General features: G+C 47.1%; 2 protein-coding genes across 3 annotated transcripts; both read left to right on the top strand.

The window, feature by feature from the left end:
• Window positions 1–100: 100 nt before the first annotated feature.
• Window positions 101–11,818, top strand: rbm18 (RNA binding motif protein 18). Of its 2 annotated transcripts, none has more exons than XM_070850526.1 (6): window positions 101–295; window positions 1,038–1,151; window positions 5,519–5,645; window positions 6,283–6,363; window positions 9,345–9,445; window positions 10,224–11,818. In XM_070850526.1, the coding sequence occupies exons 2-6, from the start codon at window positions 1,045–1,047 to the stop codon at window positions 10,405–10,407; spliced, it is 600 nt and encodes a 199-aa protein (XP_070706627.1). In that variant the 5' UTR covers window positions 101–295; window positions 1,038–1,044; the 3' UTR covers window positions 10,408–11,818. The 2 variants fall into 2 exon arrangements, with proteins under 2 accessions (XP_070706627.1, XP_070706626.1); XM_070850525.1 differs by having other exon boundaries at window positions 6,283–6,369.
• Window positions 11,819–13,027: 1,209 nt separating this feature from the next.
• lhx6a (LIM homeobox 6a) lies at window positions 13,028–24,156 on the top strand. The gene is made up of 9 exons (XM_070850808.1): window positions 13,028–13,126; window positions 13,942–14,013; window positions 14,168–14,350; window positions 15,906–16,027; window positions 22,808–23,028; window positions 23,280–23,380; window positions 23,507–23,602; window positions 23,803–23,977; window positions 24,077–24,156. Exons 1-9 carry the CDS (start codon window positions 13,028–13,030, stop codon window positions 24,154–24,156), a joined length of 1,149 nt encoding a protein of 382 aa, XP_070706909.1.
• The last annotated feature ends 289 nt before the right edge of the window (window positions 24,157–24,445 follow it).

The raw sequence follows: 24,445 nt of genomic DNA, 5'->3' as shown, positions 1-24,445 counted from the left end.
CGCAGAGACATCCGGGAGGTGACATATTATAAACCGAGCGCCTTCTCTCGACTACGCGGACCTTAAACACTCTACGTCATCACCCTGCGCCTTTGTTGTCAGGCGGCAGCGGAGCGACTGTTTATCCTCCGAGCTAACCAACCTGGACAGTTTAACAGGAGGAAAATACAACAATCGATTGAAATGATTAGTGTCACGTTTTGACGTAGCCGAGTCATCCCGGAAGTGGGATCCGAAGCAAATTAAATCGAAGAAGTTCGTCGCAACCAGAGAGGAAGTTTGACGGATCCAGCAGGTAAAGTGTGACTGTCTAAGCTAGCTAGCTGCTAGCAGCAGCAACAACCCACTGCTCGTCTAAAACAGACTATTAACCGTTTAGGGGATAGATTTGGCCACTCTTAACTGAACATCTCTCCACCTGGTTGGCCAAGATTAGTTTAACCTCACACAATCGTCCTTTACCAGCTAACCGTGAGCGGAGAGCCGTCAGTCAACCAGCCTGCGGTTAGCTAAGCTAACGTTAGCTAGTAGCCAGTCAACGTTTGTGTGCTGAGGTTTTCCAGGAGCAGCTGTTTGTTTGACACTGTCATTACAAGTAACCCAGCCTACATGATCCCCTCATTCTGTTCAAATCAAGTAGATCCTCTAAGCTGTTCATTAGATCTAAAGTAAAAGACATATATTGACATATTGCTGATACTGTGACACAATATTTGGGTTGACTCTCAGACCTTGTGCTCACTGTAGATGCCACAAAGCCAGAAGGGAATCAGATGATTGTGACTTTTCTCATTTACTGAAATAATGTAGATCAGATTAGAACTCGTCTGACATTTTTCACTGTGTAATCAGACACTGTGCTTTAGTCCCACAGTTGACGTTACCACTGTGTAGCACTACCTGTGTTTGACTGTTTGGCTCTTCCCTCATTCACCAGGTCTCTGAGATTGTGCTCAGACAACCCCAAATACCAAAATGTCACCTGAGCTCTGCCTTTTCCTTGTAATTTCTCTGTCCTCTCCTCCTGCCTCCCACAGAGTACACATGTCGTCTGCAGCAGGGACAGTAGAAAATGCCTCCATCATTTCAGAGAGCGTGGCCCATGAAGGAAACCGCTTGTGGATAGGCAACATCGATCCCAAAATCACAGAGTGAGTAAATCAGCCAGGCCCACACTTTCCTCACACATTTTGGAAACACGTTCACCTCTGCAGTCTCTTTTATTGAACAAACTTTAGCATCATAATGAGCGTTCGACTGCTGCTGAAAAAGCAGATCCCAGTCAGCTTGTTGCATCCTTATACAAACAGATCAGATCGGAGCTGAAAGTACCAGTGAGACAGTGTAATCCCTGTGCCCCACACTCTGGACAACACGTCTGAGAGATTAAAAGTTATTGGAGTGTAAAACAAATCTTTATGTTACTGGAAATCTACAAACCTCCAGACTCAAACATGTGAATCATCCAGCTGAGCAAGAACACGGTTAGTGTTTGATTCCTGCAGCAGTAAATGTTCCACTCGAGGTTGCTCTCTGGCTGTTGTGATCCCGAGGCGTCGTTTTTTCACTCTGCCTCACAGAGAGGCCGTGCATTGTGTGTGCATGTATGATTGATTAACTGTGTGCGGAGTGTGTGTGTGTCGCAGGCTGAGACTGAGCAGACAGAGCTGGGTGTGTGAAAGAGAGGCAGCGAGGCGTGGAGACCTGCTCTGCTGAGGAGCAGCCATCATTCCTCACTCACCTGCCCTGTTTACTCTCTGTGTGTCAGTGTGTGTGTGTGTGTGTGTGTGTGTGTGTGTGTGTGTGTGTGTGTGTGTTTAAGTGCACAGTTGGTGTTTGGGTGGCAGCTGGTGGTGCTGCAGCCTTCAGCACACTGAGGTGTCTGTGTACGTTATTAGTGTTTCTCATGTGAAATAATACGTACAAGCAAACGTCTTTCCATCTCTGTGAGTGTGTGTGTGTGTGAGTGTCTTGATGTGTAAACCTCCATGTGTGAGTGTGGAGAGCACCCCTACCTATATTGTGATGGAGTGAAGGTAGTTTTTCGGGGTGAGGGGTGTGTTTGTGTGCCTGTGGGGGCTGCTGGAGAATGTACGGGCTGCAGCTCTGGTGGGCGTCTAGACAGGCGTTTCCTTCCCCTTTCCCTGCTCTGCTCTACTTCTCCTTAAATAGTCCACTGCTTCACCGTATGGAGGGAAAACAAGAGGAATGCCCATGGCCCCCGGTGCTGATTGGGAAGATTAATTAGCTCCTGTGCTGCATACGCAGCGCTGCCTCTGTTTGTCCCGGTAAGACAAACCAAAACTCAGAGCGGAGGAGGAACGCAGACCTGGAACGAGAGGCGCTGATTATGAGTTCATGAGGCCAAATCACTGGATGCTACACTCAAAATATATAATACTTGATAAAACTTTTTAGTTTTGTAGCTAATTAAAGGTATTAAAGTGAGTTCTGACTGATGAGATTTCAAGCCTTTAACTAGTTTCACAGAACTAATCCAGTTCTGTGAAATATTGAGTTTATTAGGATGTGATGAACTAAGAATGGTGAGTTTCGGGGGCTCAACCCTCAACCCTAAAATCCACCGTGAGCACATGGTTTTGAAAAATGAGCTCAACTTTCTTTCCCATCTCTCTGTTACAAATTCTTCTTCTGTGGTTCCTGTGCTCGAGTGTTGCCGCCCTTTTAAAAGTCCAGTAAAGACGACTGAATGCAGTAAACAGTGTCTCTGAAGTGCCTCAGAGCTCAGACGAGCGTCCCGCTCACTGTCCCGTGGTTTTTTCTTGCTCTGCGCTCAGAGCAGAGCCTCAGCAGGTGTAACCGGAGCTTTCACCACATATTCATGTTTTTGTGCTTTTGGCTGCTCACAGAGGGAATTTCTCATTAGTTGTAATCCATCATCGTCTCTCCGGCTCTCTGGTTACATTTGAAGTCGTGTACCTGGAAGCCGTCATGGTTTTTATTGAATAACTAATAACCATCATCATCCTCACACTGCGGGCTGTGATCCTTATGAAAATGTGAAGGTCCTGCAGATAGCTGCCCCCCCCTCTCAGGTTTTTCCCCTCTGACCTGCTCTTTTCTGAGCCAAACCTTTTGTCTCATCTTTTTCTGGACTGGACTTCGATTCCTTCCTTCCTCCTCTTTGCTTCCTTGCTCCTGCATCTCTCCTACCTGGCGTCTTCTCCTCCTCTTCCTCCACCTTTCACCTCGCCGCCAACACCCCCTCCCCCCCTGAACTTTCCTCTCCCTGCCTTTCCCTCCCTTTCCTCCCCCCTCTCCTCCTCTTCCTCCGGTGGTTTTTACAGCCCTCAGGAGGAGCGCTCCATTGTGGTTCAGCTCGCTAGCATCCAAACATGTTCTCGGAGCGTCTGTCAGCCACCGAATCTCTCTCACAGCTCCACATGTGTACAAACACATTTACATTCAGCCGAGGAAAAGGTGATAAGTGGTGTTTGTGTTTGGCTCAGAGTTACAAGGAGCACGAGAGAGCAGGAAAGTATTCAGGAACAAGATGAACTTTTGTAAACAGACCTGGAGCTGCAGGGGCCACCTTCACATGGGGGGCTTTCAGGGTGTTGTCTGGGAACAGCAGAAGTCCTCTTTGGCCTAAAGCCCCCCCAGGGAGCCATAGAGGGGTGGAAGACATTAATACAACCTGTGGCGAGATCGCACCCCTCACCCCCCGCGGCCTGCAGCGAGTCCCATTCATACACAGAAATGCACGCTTGCACATTAACGTCATCTTTGTGTTGACACACACACACACACACACACACACACACACACACACACACACACACACACACACACACACACACACACACACACACACACACACACACACTTCAGGATTAAGAAAAACAATCGAGTGAACAATAAAAGGCTGCAGCGTTAACTCCTCTTGAACAGTTACACAAAACGCCTGAGGTCACTCTGAGGCCGGGACGGTCGCACAAGGTGACGAAACACAGGAAGCTGTTCGTTGGTTCCTTTTGGTTTTGGTTTTATTCTTAGAGACATTTTGACATGTCAGGGTCCCGGTAACGAACATGCTGTCACACCGTCACCGGGACGTGTTGTTAATGTTATTGGTGACAGTGAAAATGTCTGCTGTTGTTGTGTGAATGAACTGGGAAACTTTCATCAAGTGAAATTGTGGAAGAAAAACTAATTCTGCCAAACAGCCATTAAATTGTAATTTTTCTTCTCTATTGAATTTTTATTTGAACGTCATTTACTAACCAGGAAGATTTTCTCACTGGACAGGTAACCTGCTGAGTTAACTGGTTACAGACAGCTGCAGATTGATAGATTGATAGATAGATAGATCAATACTTTATTAATAGTGTAGTCTATACTTGATTTTAGATGTTTTCAGTGTTTGAAAAGATTAACAGCACAATCTGGTGTTTATTCATTAAACCAAACTCTTCTACTGTCGTCACAGAGCATCAGATAAATGAAGTTAATTTATGTTGTTCATGTTATGTTAATGAACTTAAAGAGCACAAAGATTGACATTCACATCATTATTTCAAAGGCCTGAATGAAACATGTAAAGATACTAACATCACCACCTTACAGAGGAAAATACCTTTTCACACTTTTATTTACAGCAACAGTTTAGATGTGATGAGAAAGAAGCAAACTTCTGGTTTAGTGCTCGAATTGTTAAGAAGCTGAATGTTCACAGTGTCGTCTGTTCTCAGAGAGCGAAGAACGAGGCTCCTCACAGGTGCTTTCAGTGACGGGTCAGTGGTCAGGAGCTGCTGAGGAACGTGATATCTAACCTGAGACCTTCCAGCTTCTTAAATGTGAACATTTCTGCTGGTTTCTTTGTATTTTAAGACATTGAATTCAGCTGCTGCTCAGCGTGCGGTCACATTTACAGTAGCGTAGCACGGACTCTAACCCTGCACTGAACTCGCTGCTCTTTTCCACACTGTCAGAAGACAGATCTTTCCCAGGGCTGCTACTGGTCAGTTACACGCAAACCTCCAAATCCTCCCAACGCCACATAGCTGCTCAGTGAGCACATATCCATGTTGGCCACGGCGCGGCCGTCCCAGGCAGCTCCACACTGTGACTGCATGTTGTTTGTGCAGCGCTCGGTGCTCAGGGGGGATTTGAGGCTTCCTCTTTTTTATTCCCTCATTGTCCTGCTACTGTATCCTCAGCATTGTCTCAATGAGAGATTTACTGTCACCGGGCCGCCACACCAGCTGGCCCGCTGCTAAAAAGGTGTCAGGGAGAGAAAGCTGCCGTTCTCATTAGCCGCACTTGACAGATTCACAGACTGTGGGATGGAGAGTAGAGCGAGCAGCACTGCCGGCGTCACGGAGCCGGACTACAGTTTACTGTGCCGTGGGAGTGTTGAGAAGAGTGGTTCTGATGTTACTGAGTAAAGATTAGTTCTCTCTGTCCTCCTTTAAGGGCCCTTCACAGAATAAACCCACTGTTCTCCTGCTCATGTCATCAGTTTTCTCTGTTGTCTTCTCTCCCATGTGATCGGCAGGTATCACCTGGTGAAGTTGTTGGAGAAGTTCGGCAATGTGAAACAGTTTGACTTCCTGTTTCATAAGTCGGGGCCTCTGGAGGGGCAGCCCCGGGGGTACTGCTTCGTCAACTTCAGCACCAGAGAGGTACGAGCAGCGTGGAGGTCATTAGTCTCGTTTTACCACAGTGTGTATTCCTCTTCTTGTAAACCGACGTGTGATAATGCTCCTCATTCTGTGGGCCGTGTTTCTATAGTGTTTCTAAAAAAAGGGGCTGAAAGCGGCGGCTGGGCTTCACAGGTCGAGCAGCAGGCAGTTATTTGTTTTGGAGTGAGCCTGGGGATCGTGATAAGCATCTAACTTCACAGCTAGTGTCTATCAGTGGGATATGAAGCCCTCCCGAAAGGATTATACACAGGAAGTGTGTGTTTATCTTACACACTCACACACACTCACACACACACACACACAGGCAGAAAAAGTACTTCATTAATGTAATTTAGCATCAAAGCCGCTCACTGGTTTGATTAGACCAAAGTCACACACACACACACGGATACACACACTTTACTTATGGCCTATCTGGAGGCAGAGTGGCATCATCATCATCATCATCATCATCATCTATCATTGTTTCTGCCATCTCTCCATTGTGAAGACTAATTATTTAATGACTAGGCTGCAATCATCAAGGCTGATTTTTAATCATACTTGTAAAAAGTCTGTTCCCTCTTTCTTCTGTGTGTGTGTGTGTGTGTGTGTGTGTGTCTCTCTCTCTCTGCAGGAGGCAGAGAGGGCGATCCAGTGTCTAAATGGGAAGCTGGCTTTGTCCAAGAAGCTGGTCGTGCGTTGGGCGCACGCTCAGGTGAGGGTAAGTGACAAAACAAAGATCCCTTTTTCTAAAACTAAACATCTTAAACGTCTCAGTGGACGGAGTGGCTGCAGCTTTGGTTTCCTCCGAAGGTCGACGGGCCGAGTATACGACTGTGCATCAGAACGGTGATAGCGCTGACCGTCAGAGAGAAAGTCAGGGCACCAGTGAGCTGCAGAGCTGTGGTTAAACACTATGAGCCTGTGCTACTGCTGCAGCAGTGAGTTTAGGCAGAGCAGTGGGATCCCAGCACAACCTGCCTGTCTCTTAACAATAGACAGCCTACTGGCAGTGGGTGAAGGGATATCCTGTATAGAGACGAATCACGCCCTGCACACACACACACAGTAGAGGGAGGTCAAGGTCAGCGCTGCCGCCCCGAAGGCAACACGTCGGAGGATAAGTCTGCTCACAGACTCTCGATGTGCCGCTCCAACTAAAAATAGTGTCCGTTTATTGAGCCCATTATAAAAGGTGTTTTAACTACTTTGCTCTGTGGGTGTCCCGCTGCGTGCCCCCTCCCTGACACCCGCTGGCCTCCGTTAGTGTTTTAGTTTTTATTTCTACTAAACATGTGCACCATCGTCTGGACTCGTCTGGCAAGTTAACGGCCACAATTTCTTTTCTCCCAAGAAGAACCAGCTGCGTCACAGAGGAGCTCGTTTGATGCATCCTGCAGGTTTAATCCACACGTTCTGGGGCGTCGATATTAAAATGTGTTTCACAGTTAGTCTGTGTGCTGCTGTGTTTTCTAACCGCTCAGCACCGGCGTCCAGTCTGACTCGCTCGGTCAGTCAAAGCCTGGAGGGTTCAGCCCGCTGCTTCGCATGAATTAGAAACCTCAGCGATCTGTTTCCTCCCCCCGGCCTGCTGTCAGGCTGCTCGCCGTCAGCACAGAGATCAATTACTAGATTCTTCATTTCATCCCATGATATACTTCAACAGGCTAGAAATGATCACGTCCAGCTAAGCTAGCTGGAGAGGGTCCAGCTCAGACTGTGTAACACCTCCTGTAGACGACTGGACCACTTCAGGCCAACATGGCTGCCGTCTCTGTGCGTTTTGGGTTCCAGGTGCTGTGTTTCTTTTTGAGCCCTGAGATCGTAGTTTGAAGCTGAAGCTGGTCCAGAGACGGGGGGGGGGGGCTGAATGTGTTTGTTTTTAGCACGTCTGTCCTCGTGGATTCAGAAGTGACGTGCTGGGATAAGTGAGTCAGAGACCGTCGCTGCTGAAGTTGTTGTCTCACTTCCAGGCTACATCTTGACTTTATTACGAAGCTTTGAAAGGGAGGAAATCACACTGATGAGCGTTTATTGAAGTTTTCCCCCAACTCTTCATAAACATCCACGTCTTTCCAAATCTGCTTTTTAAACAGTTAACAACTGAGTCCTAATTCATTACTGCATCATTCTGTATTGATCAGAGCACAGCATGATGTGTTCTCTGATCATCACTAGATGCTGTGACACATGAAACACTGACACGGTGAAGCTCTAAACTCTGACGTCTCCTTTGTGTCTTTGCTCTGCAGTCTGTGGTAAAAATGATGCAAAACCAAACGTTTAGTTTGTTGTGGAGCTGAACCTGGTGGGCGGGACCAGTGCTGACAGACAGATGTGAGACACGTCTCTATTGGCCCGTCGGTCGGACCCACTTGGCCACGCCCTCTGTTTGTAAAGGAGGGAGGGGGCCCACGGATCGACGGGCCCCCATCCAGTTCAGCTCAACAACAAACTAAAGTCTTGGTTTAGCATAAATGCCTTTTAACCCCAGAAGTTTGTTCCTTGTAATAAAAGCTGTGGTGGCTGCAGTGAGTGACGGTCAGCCGTCCTGACTCCACCTCTGGATGCTCAGGAGTTAGAGTGGAAAGATGACTGAGAGGTTTAACCGAACAACTAGACGCATTTAAACTCGACTTTCCCATAACTTAAGCTTTGGGTTGTTTACAGATCCGGCGTGGCCTGATTGGCTGGATGTGGATCTATATGCATTCCAGCTACGCGGCTGTAGAAATAGGTGGAAGGGAAGGGTCCTGGCTGGGGAATGGTCATTGTTTCAGACCTATTCTTGGCCATACATGTTATTAAGTTCTTGGGACAGTATGTAAGAGTGTGTGTGTGTGTGTGTGTGTGTGTTTATATAAGTTAACATGTAACGGCAGCATCATGTCGGTGTAAACGGCTGCTGCTGCTGCTGCACCAGGCGCCGGCTCCTCATGTCCGTCATGTGTGTGACTGTTGTTCTGTTTTTGTCTCTCTTCTTTCTTCCCAGGTTTCAGCAGTGCTGTGTTGGCTGGTGGAGATGTTTGGAAGGTGGTTTTGAGAGGAATGAGTGCCCTCTTTATCCTCCCTCGAGCCTGAGGGTGTGATTACGGACACGCAGTCCTGCTCACTGACTGTCTGTCACACCAGACGAGTTTAATAGTGTTGATGTTTGTGGGAGGAAGGCTCCGGCTCTTGGCTCTGCACAGAGCTGCTGTCGGTGTTTATTAGGAGCTCTGATGGCTTTTCTTCTCCTCCTCTCTGTGTCATGTGGTCTTGTTCAAACTTGGCGCCGAATGTCTCCAAACACGGGTGTGATCGTCCCCACGGGGCTCCGGGGGATCACTGCGTCTGATCCCTCCGCCTGCATCAACCTGACGTCGTGTTCTCCAGGAGCACGGCCGATGCACTGAGCTCCTCTCTCTGTTTAGCAGGAGAGGAAATTCCAGTCTTATTGGTCACTGGACCCATTTTAGATGCAATTTGATTCTGGCAGCGAGCTGTAATGTGGACATGAGGTTCGGGGTCTGAACAAGACAGAACAAGACCTTCCTCCTGACTGTCCCACTGATGGTGTGCTTCTGTTCACCCTGTGTGCTCTGTGATTGTCCCCGTGTCTCTGTCTCACTCCTGTGTCTCTCTCCATCTGTCCGTCCATCTTTCCATCACTGTTTCTGTCGGTCATTTTGTTTTCGCCACGTGTCACGTCTACAGAGGTTTGAAGGTTTCCGTAACGACAAGACGATGCCTCCGAGCCTGGAACCGTCGTGCAGCGGGGCGACGGACGACGGACCCGTAACGACCAACCACCTCAGGTCGGTGCCACACGGCCGTCTGTCTGAGTGTGAAGCTTCTCCCCCAAACACTGAGCTCCTGTAGAGCAGCATCATGATGTGGAAAACACAAAAACAGAATCTGTACAAAGCGTGGAGTCACGCCCAGGCCTGTGTGACCCCCCCCTGTGTGACCCTCCCCTGTGTGACCCTCCCCTGTGTGACCCCCCCCTGTGTGACCCTCTTTGTGCAGGTCAATATGACCGATGACAGAAGCACAGACGTTGTAAAGTTTCCCGTAGTGTCACCTGTCATGTGTGAACGCCTCCCAACACAAGATTTCTAAACACGTGTGCTGTCGTCCTGAACAGTTACTGCCCCCCCGCCCTGCTTTGTTTAATTAAGCCGTGCATGTGGTTATTTTGATCAACAGCACTGAAGGAGAGCTTGTTACAGGGGAGTACAACACACACACACACACACACACACAGTGTCAGGGTTCTCCTCCTCACAGCACCAGAGAGGAAACCTAAACACTCCTCTCCCCTTTCTCCCCCGATGCTCCCCCAGACTCTCTCTCTCTTGTTCCCTCGCTCACTCTTCCTCTCACCTGCTCTGTATTTTCTTCCTTCAGTCGTCTCATTTCAGCTTCTCCTGACTTTCTCATCTCTTCTCTTGTCCTGGTGTCACTCAGTGAACATACGTCCTCCTCCATCACTCTGCCCCCCCCCTCACCTGCTTATTCCCCCCTCAGCCTCGTTGCTAACATCTCCTCTGTTTCTCTCCCCCCCCCCCCCCCCCCCCCCCCCCCCCCCTCCAGTACGAGTGCAAAGATCCGTGCCATCGAGGCGAAGCTCCAGATGATGGAGGAGAACCCAGACGACGACTACTCGGGCCCGTCGGCCTACGTTTACAACAAGCCGCCGGAGAGGAAGCGCTGGGAGCCCTACTCTAAATCTCACCACAACAGCCAGAGCAGGCCCTTCCGCAGGTTTAGGAGATGACCCGTCCTCCCCCTCGTTCTGGAGATCCCCGCCCCCCTCCCCTACACACCTCCCCCCCCCCCCACCTACACACAAGCAGACTCCACACTGGGCACTATAAGGACTACACACATCCTATCTGGGAATAAAAGGTTTTGAAGTCGCTCGTTCAGAAGCCGGGACTCTTTGGGAGAAATCACAGCCATCAGGGAAGAGCGCCCCCACTGGGTTTAGGTCCCTGGGGGGGTCACAGCGTCCGATATCGGTCAGTCTAAGCGGAGACGCCCCAAAGGTGACCGCCGTGCAGGGTGGATCCCTAAAGCAGGTGAACCATACAGGTGTGAGGAAACGGAGATGATGTCACTGACGCTGATTCTCTTCCTGTCTTTGACCTGTTTTAGTCTCACGTCGTTATTTCAAGGTGAAATCCAGTTTTAATTCAGGACTAAAGAGGAAGAAACACTCAGATTTATGGCAGGTTTGTTTTAACGGAGGCCAAATGATCCTCAGCGACGTTCACTGGAAGCTGCAGTATTTTTGTGATGCTCTTTTCTTAATAGTTTCACCTTTTTTTCCCTTTTTTATACGACTGCAGTCGAACTCTTTTTACTGACTTCTCTGTTGTGTGTAGAGATTTTTGGTATTTCCCCTGCAACAGTCTCTTTATTTTGATTTTTCAATTAAAGGCAATTCAGTATCACATGTGCAGTGTGTTGTTGTTTGCCATTCAGTAGATTCCCTCCGTCACTTTACAGTCCAGGATTCACGAACACTTCTTTAAATGTTCTGAGGGGTTTTGCAGATTTGATGGGATTGTTTTAAACCATCTGCAGCTCATTAAGACACTGAGACATTAGACTCACTGAGAGCAAATCCACCATTTAGAAAACCAGGACACGAAGTCAGCAGACAAACTTAATGTCAGTGTTTCCCGTCCGAATCATTACGGGATGTTTTCTTTTGGATGTGGACTGTTTTCTTATTTTTGTGCCGTCTACCAAACGTTGCTGTGAGTGATTTTAATATTTTGGGTTAAATGTGGAAGTGAAGCGTCTGTGTGTGTGTCGTCCTGATGCAGCAGAGCTCCTCTGCTGTCATCCAGTGCTGTTTTCCTGCAGGTGTGAGCTCGTAAAAAGACTAAAGGAGTCGGTGAACTTTAGAGTGAATTTGTATGAGTGTACGGGCTGGATGACCCTGCAGCAGGATGGACTGAGAGATGAAATGAAAGAAAAATAATTTGGTGCGCACTGAAGAAATCAAATCCTACCTCTTGACATCAGCCAGCCCCCTTTTTTTAATTTCTGTTTTTGTAAAATCACCATCCGACTGCAGAAGATTCCTGATGGCCATTAGATCAAATGAATAATATCTTAATAATATCTGTGTATTTATCTGTTTTCAGTAAATAAAAAAAATCCTGTTCGTTAAAATATCTGGTGAATATTTTAAATCCTTTATTTACTTTCACATAATTATTCCCTGTCTGCTAATAATCTGACTTCAGTCCGCGTCCTTCAGCTTTTGTTCCATCAGCTCTTCATCACGTTCGGCCTCTTCGTTCTTCAGTTCAGTCTTTTATTTTCACACCATTGTTTTTGGCTTTATTATTAAAAAACACTGGTGTCAAAATAAAAGACTAGAATATAAATATTTCCTTCTGCCCTCTAAACGCATTTGGTGTCTTTACATTTATTATGTTTCACCTTAATTTTTCCCCCAAACGCGGAATTTAAATACTTTTTTTTGGAGAACAAAAGGGGAGAAGCCTTGAAACGGGCGGATCCATCAGAGAAGGTGGAATAAAACCAGTTCAAATGACCTGAATTAGACTTGATAACTGTAACTAAATAAATGCAGTCTGATCCGTGGGTTTCCAGGTCACTTTTAGTTCCTACAGTTGCTGTGAATATCTGCGGAGCTCCGTGCGCGCGGACTCGCTGTGCGTAAAAGTCCGAGTGGAGGTTCATTATTGAAGGCTCGCGCTGCTTGTGTGCTTCAGAGGAGAATAACTGGCAGTTAAATAAATAACTTTAATTTACGTGTTTTTCCCTCTGTGGCTGCAGATGCCTGAGACATCACACACACACACACACACACACACACGCGCGCGGGCAGAGTTTGAGTAAGTTTGTGTCATAGCTGCAGCAGAGTGTGTCCACCCTTCTCACGCACATCAGACCGTCCTCACCCTCCCCCTTCTTTCACTATAAGGCAGGCCGGAGCGCCGCGCTAACTTTCACTCCAGCTCTGCACTGACTCTGACTCCGACTGTGTCTCCCCCGCACCTCTGCAGCCTCGGAGTAAAAGCTGCCAGCCCCTCAATCTGATTCACTTCCTGTAGCCAGGCTCCTTCCCAGAGTGGACGGAGGGGGACGCGGGGAGAGGAGGAGATCTCCCTGCTCTGAACGCGCCTCTGTGCGGAGCAGCTTCTCCATAACTCCTCTGCTTAGTGGCAGCCAGACCGCCGCGCGCAGACAGACAGGCGGGCAGACAGACAGACGCAGAGGAGGCGCTTTGAGCTGAAAACTAACGTGTTCACACCCGGACGGATGGTTCAGGCTGAGACGCCCCGCGCCGAAGCTGCTCCTGAATCCACGCGCCGAGTTTGGAGACACTGAACGCTGAGAGACTGCAGCGGTTCATGTACTGGAAAAATGAAGTTTTGTCCCCTCTGTCAGGGGGAAGTAAGATTCTGTCCGAGGGAAATAAGATTCTGTCAGAGGGAACTGGCACCAAGCAGGTACTCACACTCTGGACGCGGCTGCGCTTCGACTTTGTGCGTAAAAGGCTGAAATTGGAGAGGTGGCCTGCGCCTCTGACGCGCTGTTAGGCCTTCACCCCCCCGGCTCAGGCTTAGCTGTGTGTGTGTGTGTGTGTGTTTGGGAGCGGAGAGGGGGGGGGGGGCTGTGAATCCTTTACATTTACCGCAGTCTGTCCTGCCGCCTCGAGCCCTCTGCGGACCTTTCTGCGGCTGCACTTTGTCCGCAGCGCCGTGCGTGACTTTTGTTTTGCCCCCCCTGTGATGTCACAAGAATCACCGCATGTGCACTGAGATCAGCTGCACGCGCCAGCCGCCGTGAAGAGGCACGCGCCCCTCTGTTATGAATAGCGTGATTTGCGGTCCGCGAGCCTCTCCACGCTGCCAGTCCTCCGGAGAAGAATTGGATTTTAATTACAGCCATTAAAAATCAAATTTGCAATTCTTTGGGTGACCCGTTGCCTTTGTGTGATTGACAGTTGAAATTGACACTCCGGGCCCCTCTTATCCTCGGCGTTTCAAGCTATTTGTAATTACAGGTAGTCCCCCCCCCCCCCCCCCCCCCCCCTCCACTCTCGTGTCCTGGATTGCGTGGAAAACACAGTCATTGTGAGCGGCCTGGGTGAAGGGGAAGGAAAAATCAATCCAAATTGAAATAGCTTCATTAAAATGTGCCTTTTGTCGCGGGGGGAGACTTTATATAAGAGGCTGTGCACATGTCCGCGGAGGGTTTCTGTGCTGAGGATGAGGCGGGAACAGTGATGAAGGCTCTGCGCTGACTGACCGTTGTGTTCCAGGTGATCTCCGCCGAGCCTCAGGGCGCACCGGGAGCCTCGCGCCGCACCGTGGACTCTGAGCACGCGCCAATGGTGAGAGCTTTTCCGCCTGTTTGTGCTGCGGAGGTCCCGGCGGCCCGGTGCACGTGGAGCCGGAGCCTGTGACGCACGCAGACACTTCTTTTACATGTGTGTGTGTGTGTAGTGTGTGTGTGTGTCTGAGCTGTGCTGCCGGTCCCTCTTTCAGTCTCACTCGGACGGAGAGTCCCAGCGGTCCAACATGGAGCGGGAGGACACCCGCTCGTCCCCCAGCACCCCCTCCACCCCCTCCGTGTGCTCGCCGACCTCCACCGCCAGCTCGGTGCCCTCCACCGGGAAGAACGTGTGCGCCAGCTGCGGGCTGGAGATCCTGGACAGATACCTGCTCAAGGTGAGGGGCTGAGGGGCCGCGGGGGTGTGGGGGGAGACAGAGAGAGGCAGAGAGGGGGGGGGGGGGTCCTGTTTATTTGTTCACTCCGTTTTAACGCCGCCCGAGCAGACAGAAAACCGGCAGCTTATCCACGAGGAGCAGGTTGGTCCTGGTCCAGGTCCAGGTCCTGATCCAGGTCCTGGTCCTGGTCCTGATCCAGGTCCTGGTCCAGGTCCAGGTCCAGGTCCAGGTCCAGGTCCAGGTCCTGGTCCAGGCAGAAAGCTTTAATCTGAGTGAGCACTAAGCGCAAGAGGAGGCCTCAGACCAACGGGCTGCTCTGGTTTTTACAGCGACGGGACGGCGTTTAGTCCTGAAATACCAACAAGATATCAATGAAATATCACTAAAATACCAATAAGATATCAATGAAATACCAATAAGATATCACTAAAATATCACTAAAGTATAAAGGAGACAGTTATTCACGTGTCTCATTTTAGGCGAAATAAAAATTCAGGCTTCAAAACCATTTTAATCATTCAAATAATAATTCAAATACTACCAGTAATAATAATAATAATAATAGTTTCAGATTCCAGGTCTTTGAACACATCATTGTAGTTTCTCTGGAATAATCTTTTAATCTTTTCAGAAAAAGAATCAATAATCATGGAACACTTTTGTTAATTAATTTGTGAACTATCAATAAATCAGATAAATACATCTAAATAATCCTTAATGTTCTTGTGCTATGATTCATTTTAAATCTGTCTAAATGATTTTTCTGTCCGCTTTAAAAAAATAAACTGAACTCTTTTTCTTGTGATTCATAATGATTCATAAATAAAATCCAAATAAAACGGAAATAAATAACAAATAAATAAATAATAATAAATAAATAAATGTCCTGAAATGGTTTCAGTAAATTTCGCCTCGGTGGATGAAATAACGACAAATGTTTCCAAAGGCAGAAAGAAAAGTCCTGTTTTTAAAGGAGCCGAGCTGAAGAGATGACCTGGACCGTTTCTGTGTTCATAATAATAATCCATCAATAATCCATCAATAATCCATAATCTCAGCTAAAATACTATCTGACATATTTTCATTATATTATATTTACTGACTTTATTCTCTGATCATAAATTATTTCATCAGACATTATTAATGACAGTTACGGGCTTTTAGTTTTCGTTTGGCTGATTTAATTCTATTGATGATGATGATGATGATTATTGATAATGCAGTAAAAACTGAACTCTGAGCAGAGGCAGGAGGTTTTTAGCTTTGACTTTTTTTTCTTCTTTCTGGCGAATTATTTAATTTCCTGAATTTAAAATCACAAGTTCATTTAGGAAAATTTGCCAACAGAAAAATGGTGTCGCTGAACCAGAAAATACCTTCAAATATATCGATCTATTGACTGATATTAAAATAACACTACAGATTAGATTTGATCAGACGCTGATATGAGGCAGCATCACGATATTTACACACAGAGACACACGCTGCTGAGTCAGCGGTGTGTGAGTGTGTGTGTGTTAGACTCAGGTGTGTGTGTGTGTGTTGTCTCCCGCAGGTGAACAACCTGATCTGGCACGTGCGCTGCCTGGAGTGCTCGGTGTGCAGGACGTCCCTGCGGCAGCACAGCAGCTGCTACATCAAGAACAAAGAGATCTTCTGCAAAATGGATTATTTCAGGTAGGGTAAGTTTTTCTGCCCCGGTAGCGCAGGCCACACACACACACACACACACACACACACACACATGCGGGCTGCCTCACGTGCTCTTCAAAGACCTTTTCAAAAACTTTCAAAGTCTGAAACAAAACAAAAGTGTTTCAGTGAAGCTCAGAGCCGAAAGATTTATTTTGTCTGTTCAAAAAGAAAGAAAGAAAAAAACCATCCAGATTAATAAAAATAAGAATACAACCAGTTTTATTTTGAAAACAGGCGCGCTGCTGACATCCGGTTATTTTTAGTGATTAGATCAGACAGACAGGACCTGCCCTCATCAATAAGACACAGCACACTCCTTTTCTAATGTTTTCTACTGCTGGTGCGCTGAAGAAACAACACACACACACACACACACACTTTAACACACACACACACACACACACACACACACACACACTTTAACACACACACACACACACACACACACACACACACACACTGCAGTTTAACCAGTTTTGAAAACACAGCACTGACTCTAGAGACCTGGTTCCATTTTATTCTGTCCTGTTATCTATAATTGTTTTCTATCTATATCATTTCTATGAAATAATTATTTTCTATCTATTTAATTTCTATTCTATCCTGTTCTGCCCTGTTATATTCTATAATTCTGTTTTATTCTATTCATTTATTCTGTTGTACTCTAAGTGTTGCCAAACCTCAAACATGAAGAAAGACTCAAAGAACAAAATCAACAAAGAATAATGTGAACGACAGCATGAGTCAGCGGGAGAAAATAGAAGGAAATAGAATAAAATAAAATAAAATAGAAGGAAATAGAGTAAGATAAAATAAAATAGAAGGAAATAGAATAAAATAAAATAGAAGGAAATAGAATAAAATAAAATAGAAGGAAATAGAGTAAAATAAAATAGAAAAGAAGGAAATAGAATAAAATAAAATAGAAGGAAATGGAATAAAATTAAATAGAATAAAATAAAATTGAATGAAATAAAATAAAATAAAATAGAAGGAAATAAAAAAATTAAATAGAATAAGATAAAACAGAATGAAATAAAATAAAATAGAAGGAAATGGAATAAAATTAAATAGAATAAAATAATTAGATAACAGAGTAGACAGAAGAAATAAATAAAACAACGAGATGAATTTCACTACTATTCTATTCTATTGTATTCTATTTTATTTTATTCTATTCTATTCTATTCCTATTGTACATGGATGACCTGCTGCTCATCATCATCATCATCATCCTCCCTAAAATGAAAACAGGACGATTAAATTAAAAGCAAACTGTTAATAATAATAATAATAATAATAATAATAATCATAATAATATAATTGATAATAAAACAAACCTCCTTCTCCTCCTAATTAACTTTATCTCAGAAAATCAGAAGAACAAAATAATAATATAATTATCTGTCTATCTATTTATTTATCTAGACTCCATGTTCATTTACAAATTCTCCATCAGAACAAACTGAACTGATGGTTTCAGCAGCATCTTTATTAGTTTGGTTTTTACTCAGAGATTTTTATTTTTATTCTGTGAGTGTGTGTGTGTGTGTGTGTGTGTGTGAGGTTAAATGGGGTTCACACCAGCAACAACACACAGTAAAATTCAGAGCTGTGCAGCCTGAAGCTGGTGTGTGTCTATCACACACACACACACCAGCATGTGTGTGTGTGTGTGTGTGTGTGTGTGTGTGTGTTCGGACCTGTGAGCGAGCTCTGATGGAAACGTGACACCAGGCCGCCGCTCTGAGGTTTATAATCACCAGCAATTAGCCGTCCTCCACCCCAGACCCTCAGGCCTCCAGACCAGCAATTAGACCGCCCCGCATGCCTGGTCAGCATGTTTCTGATCTGAATGTGACTCCTATCCACACTGAAAACACACACACACACACACACTGATACATGTGTGCACACTGGACACACTCTGAAATATGAAACATTTACATGCACATTTTAGCAAGAATACCCCGTACACATTGCCTCCTTTCACAACTCAAGACACACACACACACACACACACACACACACACACACACACACTGAGATCTCTGTTTATTTGTGCCTGCCCAGCAGCTGCCAATCATCCTGCTCATTTTTCCTCCAAATGCAGATTCCTGTGTTTGCTCTGCCACATCAGAATAATATTTTACTCGACCCGTCTCCGTCTAAACGCTGCTCCACCACCGCCCCCACCCACACACACACACCCCCCCACACACACACACACACCACTGAGGCGCACAGAGGACTCACATATGACCGAGCGCTGAATTAGCTGTCACTGGGTCACACGAGATCTCCTCACTGTAATTATAAGTCACTGTGATGAACTGAATGTAGAGGAGCTAAACGTGTTCACACTCGCCGTTCATCCCACCAGGAGGATTAGAAGTTTCATCCCTGAACACTAAACAGTGTGTGTGTGTGTTTCTCTGGGATCCACACACACTTTGAACCGTAGAATAAATCAGGGTCCTTCACTGAGCCGAAGCTAATCCACTGAAGCTAATCCACTGAAGCTAATCCATTGAAGCTAATTCACCCCCAACTTTCCTGACCGGTTCCTGTAACTATTTTAAAACTAGTTTAATGCTCCGAGAAGTTGAATTAGTTAAATCTCACAATCATCAGGGAGTAAAAACTGTGACATCAGATCTAAGCAGCAGAGTTTATGTGAGCGCCTGCAGGCTGAGTGTGTTTAAATCTGTACAATCACTCATTCACTGTCGACACTCGGCTCGTTTAGGTGTTAAACACTTGGACAAAGTCGTATTTCTCTCCACTTCCGGGTGGTGGAGTTTCTGCTCTGTGCACGCTGCAGATATACTTCAGCGGTCTGATCTGCTGTGTGACTGAAGGTGGATCTAAATGACGGTAAAACTGATTTAATCGTCTGGATGCTGAGTTCAGCTGCGTCTTCTACACGTTAAACGTTACGACCTCTGGAGGAAAAATCCTCATTTACATAATAATGTTTGTAGGTTTGGATCCAGTCACGCCGGAAGAGGAGAAATGATTCCGGAGACGCAGCTGAACAGAGGAGCTTTGCTGCCTCTGAAAATATAAACTGTAATCTGGGTTTAGGCCAGATTTAAGCCGGGCTGAACACCAGCGCAGGTCCAGATCCTCTGGGCCGGTCTGGAGATATTTCCTCATCTGTGTCAGCCTCTCATCTGGCTTTGGACTGACAGCTGCTTTAATGGGGCGTAATAGCAGGAAATCAGAGCGGGTTTCCCTCCATGTATGTATGTGTGTGTGTGTGTGGGGGGGGGTGCAGGACAGAGTCCATGCTGTGCCTCTTAAACCCATGTCAGGCCTCAGGGGCTCACACACACACACACAAGCCATTTCTCCATTTCTTTATCAGCCCCCCCCCTCGCTGTGTAGAAACATCATCCTCGTCCGCGAGCTGCAGGCCACACAGGAAGTTACTGCACTAATCAGGGGCACCCCGAGAGCCCGACGGTGAAACCAGAGTCCAGAGATGTCGGATGAGATGTGTGTGTGTGTGTGTGTGTGTGTGTTGTGATAGTAATTATTCATCAGCCCACCTCTGTTTAGCTGATTAGGTCTCCATAGCAACAAAGAGGAGTAACTGCCTCAGTGTTATTGAGACGTGGATGAGAGGAAGTTGTACCGCGGCGTCTGTCGCTGCTCCTTCACTAAATCAGAGCAGCTGTGATGAAGGAAGCTGCCTGAGCTCTCAGAGAGCACCGCGGACACACGGAGAGGTTCCTTTAACACGCTAAAGCCCGATAATGTGATAAATCTGTTAAAAGATGTCGTCTGTGATGTGTTTCATCCCGTCTTAGGTTCCCATAAAAAGGCCCAACATGAAGCTCGCGTCTCCAAACCGCTGAGAAATCTCTGAGGACAAATCTAATAGAGATTAGAGTATTCTCATGGCACAGCAGAAATAATCCAAAAAACCTGCACCCCTCTTACAGCAGCAGGTGAATGAATGTAAAAAAAAAAAGATTGGACTAAAGAAGGGGAGCAGAGAGGAGAGGAGAGGTCTGGGGGGGAGGGTTTTCCCTCCTGTGAGTGATACAGGGGGCTGTGAGGATTGACATAACTCCAGAATAAACACCAGGTTTTTGGTACAAAGACAAAACGAGATAGAAAAAGAAAAAAAAAGACGGGGTGGGGGGGAGGGAGGGGTCTGGGGAGATGAAGATGGAGGAGGAGGAGGAGGAGGAGGAGGAGGAGGAGGGGGGGGTTAAAACAAGGGATGATTTGCAGCTTTTCTGGGTTGTGTCTCGGAGCATGAAACTGACAAGCTGTCATGCTAGATTAGCCGCAAAGTTCCACAATGTTTTCCTCCTTGGTGCAGAACCAGGCAGGAACCCTCCAGAACAATCCGAGACGCTGAGAGCCCTGGAGTCCATTTGTCTCCGGAATGGCTTTATTGGGTTAGAAGAGGTTTTTTGGTTAAGTTGCACATATCTGTGACAACTTAAGCCCCTGTAAGTGCCATGCCAGCTAATTTTATTTCAAGGTCACCGCAGAGACATTTCTCAGTGTGTTTGTTCTGTTTTCACTGCTCGTCTCATTAATGTAATAACTGTATTCATGTAGCACCTTTAAAAACAAGAGTTTACAAAGTGCTTTGACAGACAGAAGCTTTAAGGATCACAGTGAATCTAGAACAGGAGGAACATTAGAGCATGAACGAGTGAATAAAAGAGGTCGGCACTGAGTGAAAAGAGAACATTGTTTGAAGAAGTCACTGACTGTGTGAGCCTCTTCTCCTCAGGCAGGTCGAGGATCTGAGGATCTTATGTAGCTCGGGGCCAGATCCACACGTGATCAGTAAAATCGATTCTAAAACGAACGGCGAGGAGAAGCCTGGCCTAGTTCGCTCACGTCCTCCAGCGAGCGATGACTGACGATATAAATGCTCTCTGCCATCCAACATGCAGGAAAAGGAGAACTGTGGCCAAGCGGCTCATGTACACCAGGAGGGCCTGGTGAGAGAAGTCAGGGCTATAGTATGCTTTCATCCCAGATAGAGTGGGCTCGAGTGCACTGATGCGCTGCCAAACCCACTCACTTGGCAACCCTCGCTCTCTCCGACCCCCCGCTCCCGCCCTCTCTCCCTCCGCCATCGACGCTCTTTACTCTGCTATTTCCCTCTGCCACTCACTTCCTCTCTCCTCCTCTATTCTTCTCTTCCTTTCCTGCCCTCACCAGTCTGCCTCCTTCATACCTTCCTCTGGTCTGTCTGTGCTGACGTGTGTCAGTGAAGCTCTCACAGAGCAGCCAGCAGCTCTTAATATCTGCCTCCGAGCCCGTGCGACAGAACAACCCCATCGATTTGAGCCGAACCCGGGCTCTGGCCCCCCGGTTTACCCTGGAGGCGGCGCTTTCCCTCAGGCTGTTTACAAATCCGGCCCCTTCACCAGAATTGGCAGCTGCTGACCCCAACAATGGCTCCCCTCCCACCCGGCACCTTCTCAGACCTAAAGCGTTTTATACCCATTAAACCCTTAACGTGCTCTTCAGTCCGGGAGCTTAATCTCTTTTCATTCTCGTGGAAAACAGGAAATTTGTATAATATATCGTGGTTTTAAAGTGGAGTTTCTTTAGGTGCTGCACAGAGCCAGCTGCTCGCTGAACCCTGCAGCAGCCAGAGGATAAGGACGAGGTGAAGTTCTATCATTTTCATATTTTCAACTACAAAATTAGCTGAAGCCTGATGGAGCCTGCTCCTCTCTGCCACAGAACCCCACTGTTCTGCTAAAACTGTTTCTTCATCACGACGAACACAAGCTCAAACACCAAACGTGTATTAATCCGCAGCTGAAAATAGTCCCCCGTAAAATGCATTATTTACTCTTGTTGGAATAAAGTCTGTGAGTGATTACAGCCAGTTTTTAAAACCAAACTGCAGTTTCAACGATTTCTATCTTCAGAGGGATTAAATGGGAGAGTCAGAGTCACAAAATACTTATTTATTATTGGTTTTAGAGAAAACAAAGCAGCAGTGACAGCATCCTCGTCCTTTCAGAATAAAGTCACTCAGTTTGTCGGTATAATTAAATGTTTTCGTCTCTGTCAGTTTGTATTTGTGTCCTTCTGACCTCATTCACGTTAAAATCATTTCAAACGACGAGAGCAGCTCTTGGAGGAATTGTTTGCTCTCTCGTTCTGCAACTTTCTGTTCGGTTATCTTTCATCGCCTCCCTCTGTGCCCGCCGACCCCCGACGCCACCCACCCACTCAGAACAGTAAGTCAGGTGGTTTAGGTTTATACGCCGCCTGACCTCACTGTTGCTATCAGTTACAGCAGGGCGACCTCGAGTGATGTCATCCAAGTCTTTCTTCATCTCCCACTGTGTGTGTGTGTGTGTGTGTGTGTGTGTGTCAGGGCCTTCATGCATCAGCCAGGAAATTGCAGGTGTTGGTTTGTTTGCATTCAGAGCTCAGCTTGCAGCCGCAGTCAGGAGTCTTTTCTGAAGGCCACATCCTCCTCCAGCGTTTCTAGCTTCAACTTTTTGAGTTCAGCCCAAACCTTGAGTTTAAAAACACTTATTTTCAACTTCAAATCAAAATATTCTCATTGAAAACGACGCCTGTGCATGTTTAATGCTCTGTGTGTGTGTGTACTGTGTGGAAACGGCCTTGGGATAAGATTTTAAACATCCTCTGCTGCAGTTTTCTCCTCCAAAATGCTGCTTCTATCCACCATCTACAAACCACTAATGTCTCATTCTGTGTCCTGCCTCTCCTCCTCTGCCTCCCTTCCACCCCTCACAGTAGGTTTGGTACTAAGTGTGCCCGCTGTGGGCGGCAGATATACGCCAGCGACTGGGTGCGCCGTGCTCGGGGAAACGCGTACCACTTGGCGTGTTTTGCGTGCTACTCGTGTAAGAGGCAGCTGTCCACGGGAGAGGAGTTTGGTTTGGTGGAGGAGAAGGTCCTGTGCAGGATCCACTACGACACCATGGTGGAGAACCTCAAACGAGCGGCCGAGAGCGGTGAGTGGTGCTTCATGTTTACTACCGTGGTTCTCTGTGGCTGAGTATTTCAATATGTTTCATACTGAACCTTCACAAAGACAGCACGCATAACCTACTGCTGTAGAATGTATTCTTACTTTTTACATTTACATCTATAATTTAATGTGTCTGGACGGCTTCTGTCTGGTTTCTCAGTGGTCCTGGTTTAAACACACCTCCTGCCCGTTCTCTCCACATTTCTCTGCCATCTCACATGTCCTGTTTTTCAGGTAATGGTATCACATTAGAGGGAGCAGTTCCAACAGAACAAGACAGCCAACCCAAGCCGGCCAAAAGAGCACGGACATCCTTCACCGCAGAGCAGCTACAGGTCAGACGAGACCACAGCGTTCACAATACAATTCACAGCTCATTTTAGTGGACATGCAGCCCTCTCACAGCGTTTCATGGTCTCTGTAATAAATAGATTTCATGCTAATTTGCTGTTTGAATGCAGATCATGCAGGCTCAGTTTGCCCAGGACAATAATCCAGACGCCCAGACGCTACAGAAACTGGCCGACATGACCGGCCTCAGCAGGAGAGTCATACAGGTCAGTCCACAGACGTCCACACTCGTGACACAGACCCACTCGTGGTGCGGTCGGAGCTGTATGTACTCAAACAGCATCCACACTATAATACCGGATGTGTTTTCACAGTTTTCTCTGTCATTTGTGATGTCTGCAAACGTTCTTGTATTCTTTTCCAAGAATATGGCTACATGATGTCTGGTTACATTGCGTCTTCATAGGTGTGGTTTCAAAACTGCAGAGCAAGACACAAAAAGCACACGCCCCAGCACAGTGGGGCGCCCCAAGGTCACCCCCAGGCCAGGATCCCCTCGTCCCTGCCCGATGAGCTGCATTACTCCCCCTTTGGCAGTCCTGAGCGGGCGCGCATGGTGGCCCTTCATGGGTACATCGACAGTGAGTTGTAGTTTACTTCTGTTTGTGTCTCTAGTGTTGCTGACCTGTTGTTTCCTGACTGTTTTAAAAACCCCCCCGTGCTCTCGGTGTTCTCTCCAGGTCACCCCTTCTCCGTGCTGACGTCTCAGAGTCTCCCTCACCAGGCCATGTCGCTGCCCCAGCTGCCCCTCAGCCGCTAACGCCCCACCACTACGACCCTCATCGCCCCCAAACCTCTGGATCCTGACCCCTGACCTCCCACCACCGACGCCTGCAAACGGAGGTCACGCAGGAGTCGGACGTGTCGCACGGGAGCATCACTGCAGACCACTCAGAAAACACAAACGGAAGAAAGAGGAAAAACTACCACACATCCGTCCTGGTGTCTTTTTTCTCTCTGAGGACAGGAATATCCCGCCTGCAGCCACATGTGAGCGTGAAGCATTTGATCATTAGCAGGAACTCACTGGCTGTGTTGTCCGCCTCCTA

Source organism: Pempheris klunzingeri, chromosome 19 (assembly GCF_042242105.1).
Source record: "Pempheris klunzingeri isolate RE-2024b chromosome 19, fPemKlu1.hap1, whole genome shotgun sequence".
NCBI classification, from domain to species: domain Eukaryota; kingdom Metazoa; phylum Chordata; class Actinopteri; order Acropomatiformes; family Pempheridae; genus Pempheris; species Pempheris klunzingeri.
Note: the sequence above shows the minus strand (reverse complement) of the source record. Positions and strands in the feature narration are given on the sequence as shown.

Coding starts and splice junctions, on each gene's coding strand:
- rbm18 (XM_070850525.1), top strand. CDS start 1,045: ATGTCGTCTGCAGCAGGGACAGTAGAAAATGCCTCCATCATTTCAGAG. Junction 1,152..5,518: donor ATCGATCCCAAAATCACAGA/GTGAGTAAATCA, acceptor TGTGATCGGCAG/GTATCACCTGGTGAAGTTGT. Junction 6,370..9,344: donor GGGCGCACGCTCAGGTGAGG/GTAAGTGACAAA, acceptor TCACGTCTACAG/AGGTTTGAAGGTTTCCGTAA.
- lhx6a (XM_070850808.1), top strand. CDS start 13,028: ATGTACTGGAAAAATGAAGTTTTGTCCCCTCTGTCAGGGGGAAGTAAG. Junction 13,127..13,941: donor AGGGAACTGGCACCAAGCAG/GTACTCACACTC, acceptor GTTGTGTTCCAG/GTGATCTCCGCCGAGCCTCA. Junction 23,381..23,506: donor TCACCGCAGAGCAGCTACAG/GTCAGACGAGAC, acceptor GTTTGAATGCAG/ATCATGCAGGCTCAGTTTGC.